At 42.7% G+C, this 17,666-nt stretch overlaps 1 protein-coding gene across 1 annotated transcript in view; it reads left to right on the top strand.

The window, feature by feature from the left end:
- The window catches only part of SLC1A2 (solute carrier family 1 member 2), a 98,746-nt gene extending 87,923 nt beyond the window's left edge, over positions 1 to 10,823 (top strand). Inside the window, exon 10 of the mRNA XM_055547761.1 lies at positions 10,553 to 10,823. Coding sequence (XP_055403736.1) covers positions 10,553 to 10,823 — 271 coding nt within the window. The remainder of the gene's footprint in view (positions 1 to 10,552) is intronic.
- Positions 10,824 to 17,666: the final 6,843 nt, after the last annotated feature.

Raw genomic sequence — 17,666 nt, 5'->3', positions numbered from 1 at the left:
CTGAACTCTGCACTTACTCCTGGTAGGACCGTGGGCTAGGGACTTACTTTCTGGATTCAACTGTGTCATGCGGACAATGGGAGCAGTAAACCTACCAGCTTGAAAGCACAGTCTAGACCCCCGTGCCCTTGAATGCCCTTCCAGTTTTAAGACCCAGACTAGGATTCTGCTGGTGATGGATGTTTATATACAAATGAGCATGAACATTCCTTTTCAGAAGCAAAGAGAAAGGGAGGGTAGAGGATCCTGGGAAAGTGTGCAGGGGTCTGTAGCTAGGTCAGATCTGCTTTGAATTAGTAACGGTTCCACATTCTTTCTCACCAGCAAGAGGAGTTCTGGAAACACACTCTTGGTCATGGGCTCCATGGCTGTTGGATGCCCTTCAGTGTGTGAATGGGGCAGGGGGATGAGTTGAGAGAGGGGTGCAGGGGGCTCTGGTTTTTCCCTAGTGATGTAGTCTGTGCAGGAGACAAAGAAAAGCAGGACATTTCTTTTCCTCCCCAGGTTTGTGAGGTTTGTAAGCTTTCATAACTCTAGCAATTTTTCAATTTAGAACCAAACAAAGCCCATGGTGACATTTAATGTGCCAAGCTGTTTGCCAACTGCTGGAGGTCAGCCAGCCACATTACTGCCTGCCAAGCCCTGGATGATTTTCAATGAGCAGGTTTAGCTGCTCTGTAAATGTCATGGTGAAAACCAAGATTCTGGGTCCTGAAAGTGTCTGAGTCCTAGAACACTGGATGGGAGGGGCTGGTAAAATCAGAACCTCCCCCAGGGTCCAAGAAGCCCTTTGCATCAGGAGTCCTTGGCAGATATTTATGAATTCTTGCTGACATCCCCCCTCTCTGTGAAGGCGTCAGGATGGAAGGAAAACTGGGGGATCAGTACCAGACTTGCCTGCTTAGTCACTCAGTCGTGTCCAACTCTTTGCAACCCCATGGACTGTAGCCTGCCAGGCTCCTCAGTCCATGTGATTTTCCAGGCAAAAATACTGGAGTGGGTTGCCATTTCCTCCTCCAGAGAAATCTGTACCTGGCTGTGATCAATTAATTGTAAACACCAATGCCCTCAGACCAGCCAGGGACCAACCCAGGGATTGAACCCACATCTCAGTGTGTCTCCTACATTGCATGTGGGTTCTTTCCCACCAGCGCCACCCAGGAAGCCAGTACCAGGAAAAGGTGATAAATAACTGAGTCAGACCACAGGTGGGAAAAGGAAAGCCAGGTGGACCTATGGCCCAGTTATCACATAGGACTGCTTATGAGATTGTTTCTGGGGATGTGTTTGCTCATTGGAGATATAGTTGAGTTCTTTCCTTATAAGGAAGCCTAAGGGGGGGCCTCCACTCTGCAGGGGGCACCTTAAAGTTCCCCCATTAGCCTCCCAGAGGGAATAGAGCTTTGGTTCTCAAACTTGAGTGTGCACTCAACTTACTGGCGAGTCAGAAGATCTGGGGAGGGGCCCAAGAAGTGGCTTGTCTAACAAGTTCCCAGAGGATGCTGATGATCAATCCAGGGACCTCAGCTCCAGAAGCAATGGAGCAGAGCAGAGGTAGAGAAGGGGGAGCAGGAGTTCCTGACTGTGGTATGTGAGCATCTCTACTCTTTTCTGAGCTCCAGCTGACATTGGGGGCATCCATTCAATGAAAGGAGATCAAGAGGACACCGGACTTTGATAACTAACACTCAGTGTCAGACTTTGTTCTACACGTGTCACATGGACTTGTTTAAAAACTTGCAGCAAATTATGAGGCAGCTAGTAATACTATCCCTGTTTTACACTTAAGAAAACTGAGGCTTAGAGCAAAGAAATATATCCCAATTTAGTAGGTCTTAAAGGGCTGACGTGGGATTTAAACCCAGACCATCTGGCTGTTCCTTGGGTGTCCCAGGCTTGCCCATCTGCATTTTCATTAGCTCATTTAAGACATGCACACATGCATATTTACGCACACATGCATATTTACACCCACTTAGCTGAGGTAACCCCTGCTCTTTGTCTGGTGGAAAAGAAAACCAAGTCCTATGCATACCATACCTCTAAAGAGTCTACAGGTTTATGTTTAAGCCTTTTGCTTCAATTTCCTACTTCCACTGACTTCTCTTTTCTACATCTTACCTCATCTTTCATTTTTTTGTTATCCTTTAGCATGCCAGCCTTACCCTTTTTGATTAAGTCCTTCTCTCCCCTGCCAAAGTGTTCCTGACTCAACGCAGTGTAATTCCCCATCGAGGGAGTGGGGTGGAGGTGGGTCACATTTTAATGCATCACAAAAGAAATATATATTTATGCTCATGGAAAGATTTGAGGAGGGGCCAAGCTCAGAAGAGCTATAACATGAGAAAGAAAAATCTCCTTTTCCTTGCAGCTGCATCTTGAAAAGGAGCAGAATATGAGACTCCCCAAAATGCTGGTTAGCATGTGGCTTATTTTAAGCCGAAAGTGGTCAGGACCCATCAGACTAAGGACAAGCTTTTTTCCTCCTCCTTAACTGACTGAAAGGATTTAGAAGGAAGCCTATACCAGGAAGAACTGTATTACCAGAGAGAACTTTTTTCACTGGAGAGGCTTATCTGCATGGCCGGGCAAACATTTGTTTACCAAATATTTGCTCTTCCTATGAGCTGTCTTCCTCTCCTTTCAAGCCCCAGACCCTTGTCCCCTTCCTTCCCTCACGATGGCATGTAAGCCTCAATTACCTGTCTGCCTTTGAGTCTCCTATTTTATTAAGGCTCAGGCATATACAAAATTACATTTTCCCATTAATCTCTTATGTAGATTTAATTATTAGACCAGCCAAAGAGTCTAGAAGGGAAGAAGGGAATTTTTTTTCTTCCCCTATTATCTCTTGTTTCTCTTGTATCAGAATAATAATTTATGGAAAGTAAAAACTTAATAATAGGCATCTATTTTCTTTTTGAAACATCCTTTGGTATACCCCACCCCTGGGAATGTCTTCCTACACCTGTTTAGTTCCAGTCTCTGCCTACCTGGCTGGTCCTCCTCACTCTCCACCTCTGTGTCTTTCCTCAGTTCTCAAGACACTGCTCTTATTTTCCTCTGCAAGGGAATCTGGGCTGTGTCTCCCTCTTCCTTCTTCTAGATCTCACCCAGTGTGTGAACTTTTTACTACTGAAATAGCCAACCGGAGGTTTGGTGAACAGAAGGCAGTTCTCTTTCCAGAGTTAATCTGCTTCCCCTTCTTAAACAATGATCCATCCCCACCCTGCCTCCTTCACATACCTGCTTACCTCCTTTCCAGCCCTCCTCCCCTCCTGCCTGTGTCATAAACGAATACAACACGGCATCCACTCTGAAAGGACTTGTAGTCTGGTCATGGGGACAGATGTGGTCAGAAAATCCCAACAGAGGTAGGTACAGAGGAGAAACGTGTAAGACGTTATGAAGGAATAAGAGACAAAGTGATTTGCTCCCCTTTGTGCTCAGACCAATGACGATGGCGGTGATGCAGTTAAGGTTGAGCACTGAATTTTGGTCAGGTGCTCTGTGAAGGCTTTTATAGGCAGTTTGGTCCAAGACTTCTCAGAGGTTGAGCACTTCTGTGGGTTAGCGGTTGTTATCTTTTCAACACGCTTGGAAGTGGATACTGCTTTCCATATTTTACAAATGAGAAAACTGAGCAGAAAAACTAAACAACCTTCTCTGCTGGAGCCAGGATTGCAATCCAGGCTCGAATCCCAAATTCAGTGTCCTGTGGTTCCTTCTTGCCTTCCCTAATCCCATGTGGTCTGAGCCCTCCGATGCCCGGAATAGTGCCAGCCTTAGCAAGGTCTGGGGCCTCAGGTGACCCGTCTGCCACATTGTGCGCCCGCATCCTGAGAGGCAGACACAATGGTTTGTTTCTATGAGTATTAGGCTGGCTCATATGAAATGGCCAATAGTCGGCCTTTCTGAAAGAAAGTGAAAGTCGCTCAGTCTGACTCTTTGTGACCCCATGGACTTTACAGTCCATGGCATTCTCCAGGCCAGAATACTAGAGTAAGTAGACTTTCCCTTCTCTAGGGGATCTTCCCAACCCAGGGATCAAACCCAGGTCTCCTGCATTGCAGGCGGATTCTTTACCAGCTGAGCCACAAGGGAAGCCCAAGAACACTGGAGTGGGTAGTTGGCCTTTCAAGACTTATAAAAACGGCAGTTTCTTAGGGTTCACTCCAGTACAAGGCACCAGTTGAATTGTGAGTGACCCTGGATCTGTTCTTCTGTGAATAAGACTTTCAGACAATCCCACCATCTTCCTGCCAGACAATTTAGACTGAGAGAAGGAGAAAGAGAGAGCACCTTGGCAGCTGTTTTTCTTGCAAGAAACCTGACCCAGTGCCTCAGCATGAAAGAGCGTCATCAAGTCCCCATTTTGGTTTTGATTCCCGGTAACTCCAAAGAATAGCTATATCATTTTGTGAATTCATTCAATTAAAAGCTCACGTCTTTCCCCTTCTCACAGTCTGGACATGCCATATCCAGACCAGAGAATAACAGGAATCACTCTAAAATTCTTTGTACGAAGCAGCCTAAAAATCTCCTGAGATCAGCGGGGTTTCATGAACAGTTGGGGCTGTTGGGAGAGAAAATGAAAGCATTTGTCTGTGGAGAAATTTTCCACACGTGAGCCATAAACCCCCATATCCTGCTCTTGGCTGGAGTCGGACTTCCCCATAGTTGGTCCGATATTCCCCTGGCGGCCTCAAAAGCAAACCCAGACTTCTCTCTTCTGCCTGCCTCTGCCGTTCGGTCTCCTCAGCTTCACGGTCAGGCATCTTGAATAAGGTGCTTCTGCACAGTGTTCCCCTTTTCTTGCCTCTCATGTAAGCTTCTTCCAGTGGAGAGCTGGCTTCTGGCCCTGCCTGGGGATTGAAGCTACCCTTGCCGGGTTGATCATGGCCTCTTCACTGCTGAAGCCAAGAGGCACTTCTTTTCCTCATCTTACCCGACCTCCAGGCAGTCATGGGTGCTTCCCCCACCCTCTTCTAAATTCCTGCCACCTTTGCAGGCTCTTATTCCTTTGCCCATTCCTTAACTATTTTGTCTTCCTCAGGGTTCTGGACTAGATTATCTGCTTGTTTCACTTTACTTTCTCTCCAAGGATGAACTGAACCTACCTTGGCACTCACCCATGGCCTCCTTAGGGGTTGACTCTTCATTCACTACCTGCAGCTCAGATATCTGTCCTGACCTTTGCTCCATGTTCCCAATCATTTGCGGGACATTTCCCATTGGCTGGGCCACAGTCCTCACATTTACTCTGGCACCAGAATCTTTTTCCTCCCAACCAGTCATGCCCCCTACATATGGTAGCCTTGTCCTTTGGTTGCCCAAACCAGAAACTTGAGAGGAAGTCTCGACTCTTTTTGTTTGGTTCTTTTCTGTAATCCATCAGTCCTCAAGTCCTGTAATTCTGTCTCCTGCTTCTTGTTGTTAAGTCGCTAAGTCATGTCCAACTCTTTGCGACCCCATGGACTGCAACACACCAGGCTTCCCTGTCCTTCACTGTCTCTCAGAGTTTGCTCAGATTCATGTCCACTGAGTTAGTGATGCTATCTAACTGTCTCTCAGGTTCATCTTTCTCTGTATCTACCACAGTATCTATCTTTACTAAGCAGATTCTGCTCTTTCAGTCTTGCCATTCTTTATAGTGAAACAAGTGTGATGCTTCCCTTCCATGGCTCCCCGTCACACTTGGGATAAAATCCTAACTCTTGCACTTGACTGATAAGGCCATACGTGATTTGGTCAGTCCTTTCCGTCTGCTCCCACTGTACTCATTAGCCATCCTGAGTGCTCCTGAGAGTACCTACCTCTTAGAGTTCACACGTATTAGTTCTCTCTTCTCTCTAGCTCATCATCTCAGATCCACCTTAGTGCCTGACTCAAGACACTTCGATTCCAGCCATTGGTGAGACCCCAGTGTAAATAAAGTGCCCTGCCTACAAAACCAAGAACATCCAGTACTTATTCTTATTAGAATATTTATCTTATTCTAGTGGAGGATACAGACAAGTAAAGAGAGTGTGAGTTTTTACAGAAAAGAGAGCATAGGAAGGATCTTTTCTTGTTCTTTACCCTTTGGACACTTGGCATAGTGCACACACTAAAATGCTCATTATGTATTTGTTGAATGAATCAATAAACTATTGGGTTGGTCAAAAAGTAATTCAGATCTTTCCATAAGATAGTATGGAAAAACCCAAATGAACTTTTTGGCCAACCCAATAACAAAGAGCTCAGCAAGTATTAGAGTCCACATTCTTATCTTGTTTCCACTTGACTGGGGATCTTGGTGGGCTGCCTTCTATGGGGTCGCACAGAGTCGGACACGACTGACGTGACTTAGCAGCAACCATTTTCAAACGTAGCCATTTTTCCAGTCAGGGCTGTCTGGCTCCTGAGTGCTTTGTGTCCTATGGTGGACAGTAGATTCTAGAGCCACACTGCCTGTGTCCAGATTTGGTTCTGTGACTCTACAAGGGTGTGTGATTTTGAAAAGCCACGTAATCTCTTTCAACCTCAGTGTTTCCATCTCTTAAATTTGGATAATAGTCCTTCTTATAGAGTTATGGTGAGGATTAAATAAGGTAATATCTATAAAGTGTATTCCTATTCATATAAATGTGAGGAATCACCACATTTCAGCATCATCATCAGGCTTCCCTGGTCGCATGGGGTGGCAACTAGTTGGACACAACTTAACAGCTAAACAACAACTGTGATCATCACCACCATTACTTTGGTCCCTCTATTTGCCAATAAGACAGATTCTTCTGGGCCATGAGATGAGTGGGTATTCAGAACGTTCTTCTTGGAGGCTTTAGTTCTCTTCGGAATTAACAGTTGACCAGGAGTGCAGAGCATAGGCCAAGAGGGATGGGAAGTATAGTTGAAAAACGACAAAGTAGACTACAACTCTCTGAGGAATAAATAACTCAGCTGGTTAGTTGGGAGTGCCGCCTTAGGAATTGGCCTATAAATAGGGTTGATGTTTCAAAGGGAGACAGTAACTTAACCAGGCATGTTTGGATGGTCTACCTAGAGGTGCCAAAAGAGTATAAGAATTGACTTAATAAGATTAACAGTAATAGTATGAAAGCGAAAGTGTTAGTCACTCAGTTGTGTCTGACTCTGCAACCCCCTGGACAGTAGCCCTCCAGTCTCCTCTGTCTATCGAATTTTCCATGCAAATATAATGGAGTGGGTTGCCACTCCCTTCTCCAGGAGATCTTCCCAAACCAGGGATGAAACCCAGGTCTCCTGCATTGCAGGCAGATTCTTTACCATCTGAGCCGCCAGGGAAGCCCAATAATGATGGTAGCTCACATTTATGTGAACAGGAATATACCTTATAGATATTATCTTATTTAATCCTCACCATAATTCTATTAGAAGTAAAAGTATACAACATGCGATAATTAATTTTGTGAGTTCTCATTAAATGTCTGGAACTATTCTAAGAATTATGTTATTTTATTTAATCTTCACAACAACCCTTCTGTAGGGAACATTTTTTAATTATTATTTCCATTTTATAGATGAGACAACCAAGGCTCACAAACATGTATGATCAAGGTTGTCCAACAAGTAAAGGGAAAAGCTGGCATTTGAATCCAAGTTAGCTTGCCTCCAGAATCCAAGCTTTTCCTTTCTTTCTTTCTTTTTGGTTGCTCTGGGTCTTCATTGTTGAATGCAGGCTTTCTCTAGTTGCAGGGAGTGGGGGTTACTATTCACTTCATTGCATGGATTTCTCATCCCATGGCTTCTCTTGTTGCAGAGCACAGGCTCTAGGTAGGCAGCCTTCAGTGGTTGTGGCTCATGGGCTTAGTTTCTTGGGTTCATGTTGGACCTTCCCAGACCAGGGATCTAACCCGTGTCCCTTGCATTGGCAGGCGAATTCTTATCCACTGTGTCACCTGGGAAGTCCCAGGCTTTTTCCTACTACATAATTCCTTCTCATCTCCTTATATTGGGGCTTCTTAGTGACCTCCACGTCAAGTGCCTGAGTCTTGTAGATGACCTCAAGACCCAGTCTTCATTCATGTTAAGACTATCACTCTGAGGTAGATTCTCTAAAGCAGAAGGGAGGGCAAGAACCTTCTCAGATATAGAGATGTCCCTGAGAGTTGAAGCGGGCTGTGATCTGTATTTTTTTCATGGACAGTATCTTCCTGCTCGAAACCAGAAGGACGGCTGGCTCCCAAGCTCCTTGCAAGAGAACCAAGCCAGACTCCTTCTACTGCAACTTCATAATGACCGGGCTTCCCTGGTAACAGAGCTGGTAAAGAATCCACTTGCAATGTAGGAGACCAGGGTTCGATTCCTGGGTTGGGAGGATCCCCTGGAGAAGGGATAGATTACCCACTCCAGTATTCTTGGGCTTCCCTCGTGGCTCAGATGGTAAAGAATCCACCTGCAATGTAAGAGATGTGGGTTTGATCCCTGGGTTGGGGAGATCCCCTGGAGAAGGGAATAGCTACCCACTCCAGTATTCTGGCCTGGAGAATTCCATGGACAGAGGCACCTGGCAGGCTACATATAGTCCATGGGGTTGCAAAGAGTCGGACATGGTTGAGTGACTTTCACTTTACATGAGAAATAGATTTGATCAGAGCAGGTAGAATTTATTTTAAGCTTTTGTTCCAAGAACCAATTAAGGTTTCCACTTTGCCTTAAACCACTTTTGGTATCCTCATTTTATTTCTTTTTTTAAATTTTGAATCGAATGCTAAAGTCCTGGGCTAAGATGTCTCGGTATCATTTTTACTTAAACTCCTTTTTCTTTTCTTTGTGATTTTCCAGCATCCTTCTTTTTTAGAACTTTGAGTATCTCACAAATCTGGTCAAAAGGACTCTTCACACTGTTTTTAACTTATGGGTGAGAGATTACAACCTACTCTTAAGAACTTAATTAGTTTTCCTGATGCTGACTTTGAGAGGGAGTGTTATGAGCCATCCTATTTTCTCCAAGTCAGAACTTGAGAAACAGATTTGAGGAAGGATTTTTCTCAGTCCTTCCTGGTTCAAGAGGCCCTCTGGAAGATTTTATTTTTTTCAGATTAACAGAAAGAGCAAGAGAAAGTATTTTGGTTTTTTTTCAGGGCACATCGTTACTACACATATTAGTCAGGGAGGAAATTGTGACTGGGTGTCTTACCCAACAGCTGTGTGTGTGTATGTGTGTGTTGAGCAGAGATCCTTACAAAAAAGATAAAATTTCTATTATGAGGGAATTCAGAGGTGGTTACTCTTTCACGAAGAATTAATAAATAAATGGAGGTAATCTGGACTCTTCGAACAGTTTAAATCAAGAGGACTTGCTGGACATAACTAGAAATGGCTGCTGTCTGGGTACTAATTCTGAGGTCTGGACGTTGTTGTTGCTGTTCAGTCACCAAGTCATTCCAAATCTTTGTGAACCCATGGCCTGCAGCATGCCAGGCCTCCCTGTCCTTCACCATCTCCCAGAGTTTGCCCAAGTTCATGTCCATTGAATTTCCCATCATATATGAATGGCTTAGATGGTAAAGATCTGCCTGCCAGTGCAGGAGACATGGATTCAATTCCTGGATCTGGAATATCCTCCAGAGAAGGGAATGGCAACCTACTCCAGTATTCATGCCAGAATAATCCCATGGACAGAGGAGTGTGGTGGGCTACATTCCATGGGGTTGCAAAGAGTCAGACATGACTGAAGCAACTTAGCATGTACACAGAATGTGAAGCAAAATGAAAGAAAGAGGATTCAAACTTGATTACTGGTGCTGCACGCCTTTCAGTTCAGTTTGGTTCAGTTGCTCAGTCATGTCCGACTCTTTGAGACCCTGTGGACTGCAGCATGCCAGGCTTCCCTGTCCATCACCAACTTCTGGAGCCTCCTCAAACTCATGTCCATTGAGTCAGTGATGCCATCCAACCATCTCATTCTCTGTCACCCTCTTCTCCTTCTGCCTTCAATCTTTCCTAGCGTCAGGGTTTTTTTCCAATGAGTCAGCTCCTTGCATCAAGTAACCAAAGTATTGGAGCTTCAGCATCAGTCCTTCCAATAAGTATTCAGGGTTGATTTTCTTTAGGGTTGACTGGTTTGATCTCCTTGCATCCAAGGAACTCTCAAGAGTCATCCCCAGCACCACAGTTCAAAAGCATCAATTCTTCAGCACTCTGCCTTCTTTATGGTCCACCTCTCATGACTACATGACTACTGGACATTGTTTCCCTCTAATTCTTCCTCCTTCCTGCCTCCTTTCTTTTCTGCTATTGTTTATTGGGCTTACCATTTCATTAGACATTTTGCTAGCAATTTATGTACATCATTTCGTTTAATTTTCATACAAGCTTATGAGAGAAGTATGATTGTTATCTCCAGTTGACAAACAAGGAAATCAACGCTCATGAAAGTGAAGTCGCTTGGTCCAGACCAGTCACAAGTCCAGAGTGAAAGATAGAGCTAGAACTCAACCCCAGGGCTCTCCAGTCCAGACCTTGACCTCTCAACCCTCACATCATACTGCTTCCTCACTAAGCGTGTTCTGTTCTTTGTCTCCAGGGACAGAATGAGAACGTCTGTCAATGTTGTGGGTGACTCTTTTGGGGCTGGGATTGTCTATCACCTCTCCAAGTCTGAGCTGGACACCATTGACTCTCAGCACCGAGTGCATGAAGATATCGAAATGACCAAGACTCAGTCCATTTATGATGACTTGAAGAACCATAGGGAGAGCAACTCAAACCAGTGTGTCTATGCCGCACACAACTCAGTCATAGTAGATGAGTGCAAGGTACCTTTCCCATTCATGGATATCGAGACCTGTATATAATAGTGCATGCTCAGTTTCTTAAAGCAAACACAAAAGCCCTGCATGTATTATTGTCACATTTATTTTTCTAAAGAATCATGTAACTCAAGCTTCGATGAGTCCCAGATCATCTAACTCTGTATCTAACATGGCAGGAGATCAGTAAGTCTAACAGTGAAAGAGTCAGATGGTTGCTTGTTTCGTCTCCGTGATACAAAACAATCATTCTGATTCCCCTGTCCACCTACTCTGCAAATTTGATCAGTTTTGTCTGAATATTATGCTCAAGAATTTGTGGTTTCTAGGGCTTTGCTGACTTTCAGATATTCTGTTCCTCAAGTGAAACATCAAGAGAAATGCCCAGAATCACTTGATTTACATAGCACAAGTGTTCCTCCTTGCTGTATATCATGTATTGGTTAAAAAAAAAGAAAAAGAGAAACATGCCCACATAACTTTGCAAAGCTATCATTCTCTTAATTATTTTCGTGGGAGCATGAGTTTTGACCTAGAAGCCACTTTGCTCCAAGAATGGGGAAGCAATTGTCTCCTTCAAGACAATTATCCATAAATGTCTTTTAAAAAACACGACATGTCACACATTGCCTGGCAGCACCATTATTCCTGAAGTATGGATGTTCTGGACTCTTTTCCAAGCTGTTGGGTGCTAAGTCTTAAAGCTCAATGGGCTCTGTCTTGCCTTCATTGTAACTAACTTGACATTGTCAAAGACTGAGTGTCATGACCAGAGTGAAGCAAACTTGGAGAAACCCCGGCAGGTGAGCAAGGTCAACTCTGGAGGGTCTAGACAGCAGTTGAGGACAATCTGAACCCAACACAGATTTCTGAGACCTTTTTGACTCCTGTTGATCTCATTTAAAAATTAATTTCTCCCTATGTTTCTGGGTCATTCCAAATATATGCCAGACAAGTAAGGGTGACATAGAAGCAGTTCTCTTTATTGGACTATAACATAGTCCAGTGGCTCATCCCCTCTGTATCAGCTACATTGTGCATAAATTTTCTAATGAAAATTAGGGAGGGATCCCACTCATCAAGAGGCAATTGCATAAATCAATTAACTCTGTGAAAACAATTAAAACTGTTGGAAATTAAGATGGACCTAAATGGTAAACTCCATTCTCCTGGAAAGTCAGTGTTTTCCACATCTAAATGAATATGCTGGATTATTCTCCATCAAAATGTTAGTTTTGGTCAACAAGAGTCAGTATTTCATGGAACAGGTTTATGCTCTATTATATTTAACAAGTATTTATTGTGTGCCTTGTGGGGTTTAATTGAGCACCCCCATCTTATTCCTATGACTTCCTATATTTTGATTACTAATCACGTTTTACAGAGTGCCCATAACCTGCAAAGCCCTGAATTAGGCACTGGAGGACAGCAAATGAATGTACAATTACATAGCAAAGCTACAGCTTGATCCCAGTAGCTGCCATACAAGGAAATACATGAACCAAAATAAAATCACCATATGTATTTTTTAATTTTGCAGTTATATATTAGAAGGATCTTAGAGGTTAATTACCTTTGGAGTGACCCTTTTGGAGCATCTCAGCATACTTCTTAACAATATTGTACAGGACAAGTTTTGAGGAGGATTTGTAAACATGGGGATAGTTTTAGATTTCAGACTTCCCAGATTTTTTTTTCCCTTAAAGGACATCAAGCATATCAGGACAAATTCATTTCATTTTTTAGCAAACAATTCAACCCCCAAAGGAAAATGTTGGTCAGCTCTCCCTATCACTAGGAAATAAGCCCATGAGAAAAGAAACTGTGTTCCTATTTATCACTGCTGTGCCCTAAAGCAGTGCCAGGGATGCAACGGGCTCTGCAGAGATATTTACTGAGTGTATCCTTTTAGCATCCTGACTCTATGCTTTAATTCAGATAATTTTTTTTTTTTTTTTTGCTGGGCAGTTCCATAGAGATAGTGGCTTAGTCTCTCTAGGTAATTAACCACTGAACCAACCACTCATTGGTGAATTAGTGTTTAGATAATCAAGTAATGAAACTGAGCAGGTCATGAAAATAATGAAATGACCATATTGGTTTAATGATTATTCACTGTTTTCACTTTTTAGTTAAGTGATTGAGTTCAGCTCTGTGAAGATCGTGAGGTCAGGCAATTGACTCTTCTTGTTTTTGACCAGTCAGCTGGGTTGACACCCATGCACAAAGGAGGCAGCCAGAGCTACAGAGATGAATTCGCAGGCTTTACCCAGAATATCAGAGTTACATTTACTCCTGCCTTTGAAACTCTTTCTGGTCTGTTTTGTTCCACTGTTTTAAAATCTGAGTTGGGGACATCAATGCTTTCCACCAGTCCTCTACCCTTTTGGCTTTTCTATTACCCAGGTGTTGGGAAAGAGCCGGGTGGAATGGATGGGGGTAGTGGAGTCCCCACTTCCTTTAATCCAGTCAGAAAAAGGGAATGCCCCCAAAAAACTGCTGTCCCAGCTACTTTAGAGACAGAGGTCTTAATATTTGAAAACAATCCCCCCCCACCACCCAGGTTCTGTCTGGTTTTCCAAAGGCACCACACTGAGATTTATGATGCTGCACAGCTATTGATCTGGTTCATCGCTAAAAGCCAAATAGGCCTGTCCAAGGTCATGGTGAACAGGCAGCTTGCTCCAGGCAGGCAGTTGGTCCCTGGCAGTCTTTCCTGACAGTTCACTGAAGGGGAAACAAATTTGCTGCTGCTCTGGTCACAACTTTAACCATTTTAAGCATTGTGATGTCATGTTGGTCTCTCTAGTTTCAGACTCTTGCCTTGTAACCATAGTTTGAAATAATGCAATGTTTTTTATTTTAACCAGAATAACTGCATGTGATGCTTACATTTGCTTCTTGCATGGTCTTTTTTTTTTTTTTAAATGGAGGCTTCATGGGGACTGGTGGAAGGAGTAGTTTTTATTTTTGTTTGCTTGGTTCATGAAAGGCATTTGGTTTTCTGTCCCTAGCATGTTTTGTGTGTTCATAATGCATGTGTCTCCCTTCCACTTGGGTAAGAAGAAGGTCAGATTTTTTTCAATCATTGCTGCCGTTTGTCATGTCTCCATGTCCTAATGCTTCCATAAATCCAGTCTCTCCATTATGTGGAATATCAGTCGTGGGTTTAAGTTTGCACATGACGTTGAGGACAGACAGATGGAAGGTAAGCTAGGAAAACGATTTAGATGTGGAGGGGGAAACCTCCCATTTTGTGGAAGGGTTCCGTTTGCTTAGAGCCCGGGAAGCATAATCCAGACATTCTGGTGATTATAGTTGATTAATAAATGTCTGCATTGAAATAATTTAGATTTACTGATCCCCGGCTTTTAATTCCCTTCTTTTCTTCTTTCAACGTTTAAAGTCTGGACAGCTTATATGGTGGAGCCAGACCACCACGACTTCTGATTTTAAAATTGGACATGTATAAAATCCACCCGGGCTCATTGAAACTGAACCTTTCACGTGCATGAGTAGAACTAGATGCTGGTTCTGGATTTTTTTGTTTCTCTGCGGTTGTCTGGAGTAGCACGGGGTACTATGTTTTAAGGACTGCGTTATTGTGTGGTGAGTCTATGGCTAATTAGACCCCCTCACAACCCTAAAAGCATCATACAAGTTATTTATTCCCCAACTTGCAAAGTCGCTCTAGTGCTTCAGATACCTCCCCAAGGCAAATATGCATTTTTAAAGTGTGCAAATCATTGTTGAAAACCAAGACCAGCTTAAAATCAATTTGGAAAGAACAGTGTCTAACATTAATATTTAAGTTGCATAGTAGAATCTGGGTCTGGTGCTCCTCCACATAACCCCTGGGGTGGTTTTCTGGTTCATGACCTGTAAGTTGGATGTTGATGATAATTATTTTCAGGTTACTCTGGCAGCCAATGGAAAGTCAGCCGACTGCAGTGTTGAGGAAGAACCTTGGAAACATGAAAAATAAGGATATGACTCTCAGCAAATTCTTGAATAAACCCCCCAACGTATCTTATGGTAAAAGAGGATATAAACAAGCTTTCTTTAAAAAGAAAAAAAATACATCTATTTCTGTTTACTTAATCTATTAGCTGAGGCTTAGAGGATCTGTTGTGAGTCAGTGACAGGCACGGTGCTGTGTGTCATTGCCAAATAATGCTTCGTAAATGTCTCATTTTCTCACTTGTATTATTGTTTGGATGCTGCTGGAGGAATCAGTTTGAATTGAAGACGTATTCTTGCCAGCTTCCCTTTTCTCTCAAGATGCAGAAGCGTGGGTGCTCTCTTTTCCAGGAGACACAACTAAAGGCATGTGGCACATTCTGGGGATTTGGAATAATGAGCACACACTTGGTGTGTTACTCTTTGCAGTGTTCTCCAGCCTCACCTGGTAGCACACAAGAGATTCTCTTATAGCCTTTGTAAGAAATCCCCTTCAACGTCTTAGAGCGTTTGCCCTTGTGTTGGTGAAAAGAAAGTACCCATCTTAGGGAACTCTGACAGTTTCTCTTCTGTTGAATTTCTCTCTTTAAGTTGAATGACTAAATGTTTCAAAGAGAGTCACATTTGGAGCCATATCTTAAAAGCAGCCTATTACGGAACCCACTGAGTCTCTGCCCTACCCCACATAGTCTATGGGAATAATTGTTGAATTTCAAAGTGTGTTTCATAACTTGCTCTAAATTTGGTAATGGATTAGGGTGTAGCTTACATAGAATTGCTGTGTATATTGACAACACTTAGAGAGCACAGTCAACACAAATTTTAACCAGATTCAAATTTGTTTGTGTTTGGGTTACATCACCTTGTATAGTGAAATCAAGTGAGATTATTTGCTCTATGTTTCACTGTCTTTGTTTTGTCCATAAAATTTTTATTTGGGTTTCTACCTTAAAAAAAAGACATTCTTCATCTCCAAATTATTTCTGTCATATTCTCATCAGGCTAAAAGACTTAATCATTTTACTGTCCTCACAGATGGAAAACAGTTACGTTGGCTGTGGCTCTTCTAATACTAATCTCATGATAAAAGCAAAACCAAAACACGATTAGTCATCTAATATGTAGAAAGCTTTTTGTTATATTTTATCAAAGCACCTAAAACCAATTACAGGGCATAGTTGAAAGCAGAACCCGTCTTCCTCCCCAGTGTTCTCTGTGGAAAGAACCAGAAAACAAACATATGTGCGAAATCCTATAAAGGTGACATTTCTACAGCAAAGTCAAGGCAGCCTTGAACCATAGAGGAGGGGAAAAGGGTGGCTTTACGGAACTTCACAGACGGAATCTTTTCCAAGCTGTGGAAGTTTGCGGGGATACGTAATATAATACTGGAGTAACTCATCAGTGCCTTGCATGCTGGAGGCATCTCCAAGCTGCGTTTTCCAGTGTCTGTACTATCATTGTCTACTGAATAACCCACAGTATTTTCGTAAGGTGACTCTAAGGAATGTTGCAAACCTTGGTCCAATGTGGGAGCAGGGTGGTCATCTGAGGCCAGCAGATGTGTACTGAGATATTCATGGATAGTTGTAGAGTCCAAGTTTTCACAGGAGAAGGTGTGTATGGACATCACATGCCCTTCATTACCTACTCCTTGTGACCTTACTCTTTCATGTAGGGAAACTTTGAAACACACAAGAGACATGAGAGTCTAGTAGTTTTGTCTCTTAACCCTAGTTGGTTTCTTTTTTTTTTAATAACAATCAGTATTGACCAGTATTAAGTAGCTCTTTGCTTTAAAAAAAAATAATGCATTGGTCTTCATTTTCATTAGATGGACAGTTAAGAGGGTGGCCAAGGGCTTGCTGAAATGTAGTAGTGGCAAATGCATCCTTTATAGTAGACGTCATGGGTTGTAGGGATGGTTCCTGGATTTAACTGTGAAACTGTTAAGGAGTCTCTTTAAGTCGGGCTTCCGAGGGCATTTTTTATGGTGAGGAGAAGAATGTAGCTGTCCATCTAGGAACTGGTGGTTTTGTTGTTTAAGGCCAGCTTAGCGCTTGAACATACCGACAGGCTGCTCAAAGGAGTGGTCTCAAGATTGTCTTCCAAAGATTCTGCCTGAAAGTCTTCCATGACTGCTTGTCTTCAGTTTTTTCCTAGTTATTGAGTTAGCCTATATATATATATATAAGGGGACAGTGTATTCATAAGAAACTAGTTGCTCAGCTTAACAAAGCGGGTTTTTCTAGTTTGAAACTGTATGCAGTAAGTTTCATGAGAATATCCTTAGAAAATCGGTTTATTTGGAAGTTCAACAAATCAGTTAAAAATAAGCAATTTCTCAAATTCAGGAGTAGCTTGAAAACCCAAGGTGTATGTAGAACGGACATGTGACTGTGTCCTCTGGTTTTTTAGGCCTCTCTCATTCTTCTCATGCCATGCCCATTGGGGTTTCCTTGTCCAGCATATGTGCCATAAACAGGACAAGTAGATCCAGAATATACCTCTAGCAACCACTTTCTAAACAGGATATTATAACTTGTCAGTTGTATGCATAGATTTATTTTAACAAGTCAAACACAAATATGAATGCTTATAACACTCTATTCATGTTTGATCATGCATAAATGTTACATTTGTACACAGACATGGCAGGCTAGATATACACACTGTATCCTGTAAGTTCTGTTAAGTCAGGGCTTTGGCAACATCATTTTTTTATGGACTCATTTACTATATTTAGGAATCAGAATCATTTCAGGAGAAAAGCAAGTAGACTTTTATTCTCTCCTTCCTCCTTTATGTCCTTTGAAAAACCCAAGTGGCATCACCATTTGATTACCTACTACAATTCAATGAATCAAGTCCTATTCATGAAAAGAATGGAGTAGCTCTCAAGGCAGAGCTTTATCTTAGACCTTTGGG

This window comes from Bubalus kerabau, chromosome 15 (assembly GCF_029407905.1).
Source record: "Bubalus kerabau isolate K-KA32 ecotype Philippines breed swamp buffalo chromosome 15, PCC_UOA_SB_1v2, whole genome shotgun sequence".
NCBI lineage: Eukaryota > Metazoa > Chordata > Mammalia > Artiodactyla > Bovidae > Bubalus > Bubalus kerabau.
Note: the sequence above shows the minus strand (reverse complement) of the source record. Positions and strands in the feature narration are given on the sequence as shown.